This window comes from Pterocles gutturalis, unplaced genomic scaffold (assembly GCF_000699245.1).
Source record: "Pterocles gutturalis isolate BGI_N339 unplaced genomic scaffold, ASM69924v1 scaffold27089, whole genome shotgun sequence".
In the NCBI taxonomy this organism is placed as follows: domain Eukaryota; kingdom Metazoa; phylum Chordata; class Aves; order Pterocliformes; family Pteroclidae; genus Pterocles; species Pterocles gutturalis.
The window spans coordinates 7,692-17,154 of NW_010136605.1; the positions used below are offsets into that span (position 1 = coordinate 7,692).

The 9,463-nt window shown below is 43.3% G+C and overlaps 1 protein-coding gene across 1 annotated transcript in view; it reads right to left on the bottom strand.

The window, feature by feature from the left end:
* The window catches only part of CEP41 (centrosomal protein 41kDa), a gene marked incomplete at its 5' end in the record, with an annotated part of 11,101 nt that extends 1,882 nt beyond the window's left edge, over nt 1-9,219 (bottom strand). Inside the window, 7 exons of the mRNA XM_010082374.1 lie at nt 61-128; nt 428-579; nt 2,130-2,271; nt 2,715-2,784; nt 3,767-3,828; nt 8,026-8,073; nt 9,156-9,219. Coding sequence (XP_010080676.1) covers nt 61-128; nt 428-579; nt 2,130-2,271; nt 2,715-2,784; nt 3,767-3,828; nt 8,026-8,073; nt 9,156-9,219 — 606 coding nt within the window. The remainder of the gene's footprint in view (nt 1-60; nt 129-427; nt 580-2,129; nt 2,272-2,714; nt 2,785-3,766; nt 3,829-8,025; nt 8,074-9,155) is intronic.
* Nucleotides 9,220-9,463: the final 244 nt, after the last annotated feature.

The following is a 9,463-nucleotide window of genomic DNA, read 5'->3' on the forward strand; positions in this document are numbered from 1 at the left end:
AAACCCCCCCCCCCCCCCATTTTTTTTTTTAATTCCAGCACTTTCTATGGTAAAGGATACATATTCCAGAATATTATTTGTATATGGGTTCATGGTTCTAGACAAGGTTGCAATAGGGTAGGAATAAGCTGCAGAGGAGAAAAAAAAAAGAGGAAAAAAAAAAAAAAAATCACACAGTGGCTGAGCAACCTGGAATACAACTGACAGATTTGTAACAGTTCAACAGACTTGGAAACCCACTGAACAAGGGATTAACATCAGCTTGGGCCCCCCTCACCCCTTTCCCAGAAAGATGGGTGTGCTGGATGAGTGCTGAGAGCATTCTGCACCCAAGTGATGTCCCACCTTGGGGGGGAAAATGAAGCCAGCCAGACTACGACACGAAAAGCTGAGTATCCGACCCCACCGCTGTGAGATTCCTCCTCACCTCCAACGATGTGACATTGGTCGTACGCGTCTCGGTCTCGTACGTCCAAAAGCAGGAAGGGGCAGTCGGGATAAGGCATGTCTTTAGCCTGGGTATCCACTTTCTTCGGAGTGTCCTTTTCTATATCCAGTTCGCCAACGCCGCTTATCACGCTACAAGAGGAAAGAGGAGGTTACGGCGCAAGCTCTCATTCTGAACACTTGTGTACCTCTGCACAGGTCAGAGGGCTTCTCCATCAACTGTTCCACCAGCCAGGCACCACGTAAAAATGGAGAGATTCTACTTCAGGCTTTCCAGTACATCATAAGAGACTGATTTTGTTTTTATGAATATAAAAAATAAGAGTACAGCCTTGAACATACCACACTCTTCTGGATCAGTCAAGTCCAGGTGTGTTACGTCTGAAGTGACTTTGAGGTGAGGGAGAATCAGAGAATCCCAGGATGGTTTGGGTGGGAAGGGACCTTAAAGCCCATCCAATTCCAACCCCCTGCCATGGGCAGGGACACCTCCCACTAGCCCAGGTTGCCCAAAGCCTCATCCAGCCTGGCCTTGAAACCCCTCCAGGGATGGGGCATCCACAGCTTCCCTAGGCAACCCGGGGCACTGCCTCACCACCCTCTGAGTGAAAAATTTCCACCTAATATCCAACCTAAATCTCCTCTTCCAGCTCAAAGCCGTTCCCCTCGTCCTGTCCCTGCACCCCCTGACCCAGAGCCCCCCCAGCTCTCCTGTAGCCCCCTTTCAGCACTGGAAGGTGCTGGAAGGTCTCCCCGGAGCCTTCTCTTCTCCAGGCTGCACACCCCCAACTCTCTCAGCCTGTCCTCGCACGGGAGCTGCTCCAGCCTCGGACCATCTCCATGGCTCCTCTGGCCCCGCTCCAGCAGCTCCGTGTCTGTCCTGTGCTGAGGACCCCAGAGCTGGGTGCAGCACCCCAGAGAGGGTCTCACCAGAGCGGAGCAGAGGGGGACAATCCCCTCCCTCGCCCTGCTGCTCACGCTGCTGGGGATGCCCCCAGGACACGGTTGGCTTTCGAATAATAATTCCAAGAAGCTGCCAACGTCAAGATCCCAGCAAGTCAGACACACAAAATAACTGGCTGTCATCTCCAAGGAGTGCTGTGCAGAGGATTCCCACTCCATCACCAGACTGGAAATGGGACATGAACAGAAACCTACAGATGCCCTTAGTGGCTTTGGTACACGATGGCTGAGCCCACCAGGCTCATGTCTCAACTCTTCTGTTAACGTTTGCCCAGGTACAGCAAGGGAAAGGCTGAGACAAAGCTTCACCTTACAGCATCTTCCTGATACCTCTGACCTTGACTAGTGATGGACTGGGTTTGGATATTGGACTCGTCAATCACAGGACAATCTGTTAAGATCATCAGGAAGGCACGTTACTGAGTTTACACCAAGGATTCTTGAACGCAGGGACCTGGATCAAATCTCACAGATGTATTTCCTTGTCAGGCATTTAGACAAATCATCAGGTGGCAACAGCATTGGGTTACAGCCACAAACCAAACTCATTTCGACAGGAAAACCTGCCAACGCTCTCTCTCGCTCACATCCCTGGACCTGCAAAGTCAGGTTTCATAGGAAAACAATATAAAGCCTCTAGTAGCAATTTAAAATAATCAGCCGCGTAAAAATAATTATCTGCTAAGAGAGGAAGAAAATTGTGTGTTATTATGGGGCACCTCTGCAGCGTGGACCGGAAGGATTCCCCAGCTCCTGTGTTGTTTATGAACAGGATGGGGCTGCGTGTCCCATCAGGGCTGCCTTTCCCATTTGTCCCTGCTGTGACTTCAGCTTCTGCATCTGGGGCAGGAGAGTCACCATCTGGGAAGAGAACAGGGCACAAAGAGTTAAAATGCTGCAGGAAATAAACAAGCAGGTTTTAAGGCCAGTTTCTATTCTTAGAAGAAAGTGTGTCTCTTAAAGACAGCCTTAACTTCATCCTCTTATACGGATGACTTACCGAGAGGCTCATATTAAAAATAATAAATGATTTCTAAGGGCTCAAGATCTCATTTTAAGAATTCAATGAAAATTTAATTCTTGATTCACCATGTCTACTGAGTCACCACAATAAATCTGGCCTTTCTTATTTGCAAACCTTTCTGTTTTAGGGCTGTTTCTGTTCCCAAAGTGGACGGATTGTGGGCTACAGGTTAATTTTTCCTCCTGATTAAAAGACTTGTTTAATGTCTGTGAGGCCACAGTTCACCATATGACAGCGATCTACACCTCCTTCTCTTTGTGCTGACAATAAATATTGTTACCTTCCAGCTTGTGGATCTCCTCGGTTGTCACTTCTAAGGTTTCATCAGATAGAGAGGCAACCTGGACGACCTGCAGGAGACAAAAGCAAGCAACAATACCTTCATACGCAGGCACTGGTGTCAAAGAAAGACAGCGGGGATCGGCTGAAGGAAAAACAATCCTCAAGCCAAAAGGCATTTAACTCAACTGGACTTTGAGGTCACATATAGATGCATATGTGAGGTCTGTACTGCCAGTGTGTCCTTTTAAGTTGTAGCAAAAAAAATTAAAAAAAAGTTTAACATTAGAATAAAAAGAAGTCAGGTATGCTGTGCAGGCAAAATCAAATACCAGAATGTTTTCTGATATTTCACATGGTTAATTGGTCTGTGAGAGCAGACCTGAGGTATTCACATATTCATCAGAGCAGTGAGAGTCAGAGGATTGGTCTTAACAATCCAGGGGAACTAAAGATGTGATTCTGCAGAATCACTCCTCCAACATCTGCAAGATTAATCATCCCTCTTTCTCTCCTTAGAAGAAAGCTTGTTGGTTTTTTTTCTAATTTTCACTATTTTTCTTGAACCGACATACAAGCTACACACAGCTCTTTACTGATCAGATTTTCCTTTTTTTTGTAATTGATTAATTATTTTTTAATTTAAAAAAATAGGCAGATGTCCTTGAAGTCACAACCTTCCCTCCTTCTGCAGTTAAATCCACTATTAAGGAGGGCTTCAGGCTGGGACTACTTGACACAAAGCAAAATGAGATCAGATTTGAAAACTGCTTGACATAACCCTTTTCTTTGGTAAGAGGCTTGAAGATCCTCTTAAGTTAATGGAAAAAAAAATAGGGAACAAATTAAGACAGAGTCACTACAAACTTCATTTTGGAACTAAAAGCATTTGACTGCTCTAAAAATATTGGCCTGAACCTTTATGAAGGGAAATCTATGAGGGTAGGAAGAATTACACAGGATATATAAGTATATAAAAGGCTTTAGACAAAGCAAAAATGCTGTTTATAAAAGATAACGACTTTCAGAAGCCAGAGAGGGAACTATACATACCAACTGGGCAAAAGTAGTCACTTTCAGTCTCTTAAACAGCTCATCCTTTTTGTATCTGTAATCTCCAAAAAGAAAACAGAAGAGGAAAAAATTAATTTTCAGTTAAAATTGAGTAAATTCAGTAAATTCCCGACTTTTGTAAATAACTGGCGATAGGCTGAGGACCGGCTACTCTTGTAGACTCTCTTCTCCAACAAGGCAGGGATTCTGGACGCGAAGCTTGCGCTGAAGAACCGGAGCAGCAAACCTGAAGGCTTCTGCAAAATAAAACCAGTTATAGAGATTTTGTCCAGATGCAAATGGAGAAGGCAGATTTCATTGCTTTCGGACTCGAATCTGCATTATTTTGCGCTTCCTGTGCTCAGCGAGGGGAGGGAAGCAGTTTCATGAATTTATCACTTTGTCCAAAGCCTGCTACGGTCGCAAAGCTTCTTAAACCAAAAGATTTAATTTACCTGAATTTTTTAATTTGTGAAAGTTCCAGGAACATCAGAGCATGGGACACTGCATCTCAGATGATGACTTTGCAGATATTAAGCTAAATGTGTATGTTTAATTTTACCAATTAAAATGCTCCATGTTTGATTGCTTTATCCAATAATTAAATTCGGATTCCTAAAATTTGCTAATATGGATATTGAAAGGAATGGAGAGTGGCCAGAAGGTGTCTAACACAGAAAACTGAACAGCAGATCAGCGCGAAGCACTAATTGCTACAGAGAAACTGGATTAATCGAGTCTTAAACTCGAAGACAAAGCTTAAGCAGCAAGAAAACCCAGCGGGCTGTTGGGAAGGACTGGCAAACAACCAGAGCGGAGATTAACAGTGCTAAGAAAGCGATGACAAGGGTGGAAGTCTGATTGCATCCAGATACTTGAGATGCATAAACAGGAGGAAGAGAAGCCTTGTAGTGTGAGATAAAAGGGTGTATGGAGTAGGAGAGAGAAGCGAAGACGAGTATCAATAGGAACATCACGATGTGAAATAGCCTCCCCCCTGGGATGTAACAGGAGCCCTGTCCTTTGGGAAATCCTTTGGGAAACTTACAGCTAGGAAAGAGATAGTAGAGGATGAAAAAAAAAAAAAAAAAAACAATCAGTCCTGCACCGGCAGGGAAAGGCAAAGAAAATGAACAAAATTCCTCCTGTGGCAGGCACTGCAGCTGTAACAGGGTTCTTCATGCAGCTGTGAGCAGCTGTGGTGTCACAAATCTAAATTTTCTTAAGAAATAGAATTGCTCCTCCTTCCTTTTCCTCCTCCCTTACTGGGCTCCACCTCCAAAGTCACCGATTTCTATTTTTAAAACAGAAAAATAATCCTTTGCATTTTTCTACCAATGTCAGAGGATATTGCAAACCAGCCTCTCCCCAGCTGTTCGGCCAAGAGGGCTAACACCAGAGAACAGGACCTTGAGCCAATCCAGCCAGTTTAGCAATTCTAAATCCTTTAAAACCATCTGCTGAACGCTCCGTAGCTTAAGTGAGGGAAGATGGGGGGAGAAGAGGGAAGGGTGCCAATCCACGTTCCTGAAACTGCCACACAAAAAAATGACCGCAAAGTTAGCTCATGGAAACTCTCAAGCTGACGTGTGTTTAGAGAAGGAGCCACGCAAACGCTGGAGGCTGAGATCTCTGCCCCACACAAGCGGTGATCACGCGGCTCCTGGCAGACCTTCTGATCGGACAAGATTCTCCCCGTACACAGCCCACGGGCACATGACGGCAGCAGGATAGACACAAAAAGAGAAATTTCATCTAGGTTTTTTTTTTTTTTTTATTCCTATCCCTTCCTTAAATATTCTTTCCTAGGAGGTAAGCCAATTAATTGTCATCATTCAGAGCAAGCAGAGCTCCCAAATTCAACATCCTACTCTATATAATTTTTATTAAGCCGCAAAGCAAGCACTTACTACTCAACATCTCAATTAAAAAAAAGGAGTCCATCCAAAATATCCCAGTGCACTGCAACTATGCATTTCATACCACGGGTCTGAAGCACAAGACTTGTGCATAAACTGCATTTCAGAACATCAATGAACTTGAAAATGTTAATTTAACCTCCAGGTTCTTGCAAAGCCAACCTGGTTTCAAGCCTCAAGTCCACGTTGCTAAAGCATCTCTTTAATTTGAAAATAACAACAATTATCTTTTCTAAAGCCCACTTCATCTGCTTGACACAGCACACACTATATAGCCCTTGTTCAAAGGATTAAAGCTCCCCAGTCACAGAAAAAAAAAAAGAGCCCTTCAGTCTTGTGAAGAGCAAGAAATAAACAGAATTTAGAAGGACAAATAAAAGCAGCAGAGCTGCTGAAGCCCTGGATGTATACAAACACCCACAAAGCAGAACTGTTGTCCCAATGCTCACACAATACAGCTGCTGGATGGTTTCCTCCCACCTCCAGAAAGGATTATTTATCCCACAACAAGCCTTTACGACCTAGATCTTGCCTTTACCGTCCAAAATTATTTTTATCACCAAAAACCTGCTGTTACAAAGCCTGACCTGGAGCAAACCGATCTGAACGTCCGTGCGAGCCTCCCAGCCGTTACCAGAAAGTTCAGAATTAGTGCTGGGTCTGACTACAAAAGCAACACGACGTACCTGGTCCTGTCCCAGAGGGTTCATTTGGATTTTCAGACATTTTTTTGTTTTTTTGCTTCAGTGAACCGGTCTGAACCTGGAATTATTGTGTATTGAAGGAGGTGCTCCTCGGGGCTTCGGAAATGAGTGAAGCAACACCAGAGAAAGAGGAGAGACACCAAGTCTCTTCCCAAGTCAGTCCTCCAAAGGACAAATCGTCGTGGTTCCAGCTCTCTTTATCATTTTTGATTCCACAGCGGGCTCGCGGTATTAAGTCTCACTCTCTCAGATTACACAAGAGACAGAGAGTTGACTGTACTGGGTATTTAAAATTGGGTCCAAACGGTGTCATCTATCCATGAGAAATCAAGGGGGAGAAGTTTCTAAACTGCCTGGGAACACAAGGTGCCTATTCAGCCCCAAAATAATGAGGAAGTTTCTACTGGAGTCCAGAACTGTGATTAAACAAAAGATCTCCGACACGAAATCAGATTCGCAGCAAGAGATGGAAAACTGACTACACCTAGACAACAAGATTTTGAGCACAGATAGAAAAACGATAGCGCTAAACACTGACTTGCCAGAATCTTAGTCAACACAGGATTTTGGAAAGTGAGGTTATTTCTCTTTGGATTTTCTCCAAAGACCTGTGGTGTTTAAAAATAAAAATAACCCAAAAAATAAACCAGCAACAAAGGATCATTTTGCACGAAGCCAAGCACAAATATATTTATGTGACAGATGAGTGACCTCCCTCATAATCTGAATGTTTCCATCTTAGATGAGCACAGTAAGTGGGGCTGAGAAGTAAAATTGAACATTCAAAATCCTAATTAATCCTTATTAACGGGGAGGAGGTTTTTTTTCACATTGATAAATGCAGCTTTTGGGTTTAATACATTTCCTGGCTCTCTATGTAAAAATAACTTGGACAGTAGACGAAAATAAAGTAGCAAAACATTAGTTTTACTAGTAAGAATTTTTTTAATGGTCTGTTCTTAGTGGGAAAACATTGACTTAAGTCTGTTTTCAGTGGGAAAAGAGACTGAAATACGAATCAGTTAGGCTTTCATTAGCCTGAATGACCCAAAGCCTTCAAAACATCAAAGTTGTTCTGGTAAACAACGTTATTCTGGTAAAATCCATGAGTCACACAGGAATGAGCTTGTCTTGGAGTATTCTGATAGAAATCTAAGAATGCTAAGTTTATAGAAAAGGAAAAGATCTCAAGGTCTTTTTTTTTTTTTTACCTAAAAGTGAAATAAAGTCTCAGAAGTGCAGTCTGAGTCTTTACAGATGAGTCTAGTCTAGTTTTCTTAGTCCAGAGAACTTCTTCTTGTCTGGCTTCCACTCAACATCAAAAATTGCACAAAGAAGGATCTGGAAAGACTCCTAGACCTGACTGCCTGGGTTACGTTAAATCTGTAAAGCACTGTGAGAGGCAGCAAAATAAGGCACAGAAATGAGTGGAAGGTGCCTAGAATCAAGGCAGAAGCATCCTTGTATCCTACTGATGCGTGTTTCCACAGTTCAGGCCTGTCAATGGCTGCACGAATCACTGGAGCAGAGAATTCCAGGCAAACAGAGTCTGGGATTCAACCCCTGCTCCTCCACGGTCTTTCAGTTGTGATCTAACCCACCACAAATTATGTTCTGCTCCTCTCCAGATACTCACTTCTTTTGATCTCTTCCAACTTCTCAGTGTATTTTGTTAAACTGTTTCCTGTAACAAAAGAAAAATCAATCAGCTTGTTACAACTTTTTTATTAGTGGTTTTCTTCAGTGCTATTAAGCCTTCCATTTTTTTTTTGAAGGAAAAGAGCAGACTATGATAACAAATGCTTGTTGTAGATCCTCTCTCCCTATGCTAATACACGGGAGCTATAATTTTAAAAGTACCACGATTTTCCTCTTAGCGCTTTTCTCTCAGAAGAAAGGCCAAACTAAACAGCAAAGTCATCAAAGGACTTGCTGGACCCCAGCTGTCAACAATCTCTAGGAACAGGCAGTGCTCCGGAGCTTAAAGCCTCCGTACTGCACAGGGGAAGTCACTGAGAATGTTCATGACCTGAAGGAGCTCAAGTCTCCTGCATATACTCCCAGCACTATTTTGGTTCTTCTACAGAACACATTAAGTTTTATTTTAGAGGATTTTCAGTAAAGGGTACAGAATTATCCACACTCTGCTAGTCAGAACAGTGACAGTCACAAAAATCCACCTTGTAGCACCCTTCTCATTTATAAATTCCCCACCAAGTCCTCTCTACTCAAAAGCATCAGTTGTTTTGATGTAAGTTGTTCAGAAATACCTACAACTCAGTACATTACAGACTCCCTATCTTATGCCCCTCACTCTAAGGGAGCTGAAATCAGGACCGTGGTGTTCAAATCCTGCCTCTGACACACCGCCTCAAAGCCCAGCTGTGGCCACATTGTTCCCTCTCCTCAATATTTCCGTGTGGGTACTACAGACAAGTGTTACTGGACAAAATTTAACTGCTTTAACAACAAAAAAAAAATCCCCAAAGACGTCCCCCAAATAATTATCTTGACTTACGTCCTTGTCAAGATATTAATTTATACAAGAAAAGTCCACATATAGAAACACCAAGACCAGCAACTTCTATGGGAACTTCTATGGTAATAAGGAGAGAGACATCACAATTGCGATGCCGGTTCTGACACAGAGGGGGTAAAGCAGCTCAGCACACAGGCACTTAAGATTCAGCATATTTTTGGATATTCCTACACCCACTTTTGGCATTTTTGCCCTAAACATTGCCCGCAAGCAATGGTTTAGCTTACCGGTATCGAGGCGGGTTTTGATATGTTGGTATCTGGGATTCTGAGGGATGCGCCTGGTTAAGTACTGTTTAAAAGGGAAAAAAGAGAAGAAGAAGTCAACATACAGCCATGTATTTATTTCAAAAGTAAAAAAACATTAAAAGAAAAAGCAACCTGAAGAGCTCAGAGCCAGCAGCGAGACCCCAGGCACCCTCCCAGACACCCTCCGCTCCCAGGCAGGAGGAAGGAGCTCTGAATTTCCCCCTGGATATTAAATCTCCCGCCCAAGCGCCACTTTAAAGCCTCAAAAGGAGGATTTCTCTCCCTCT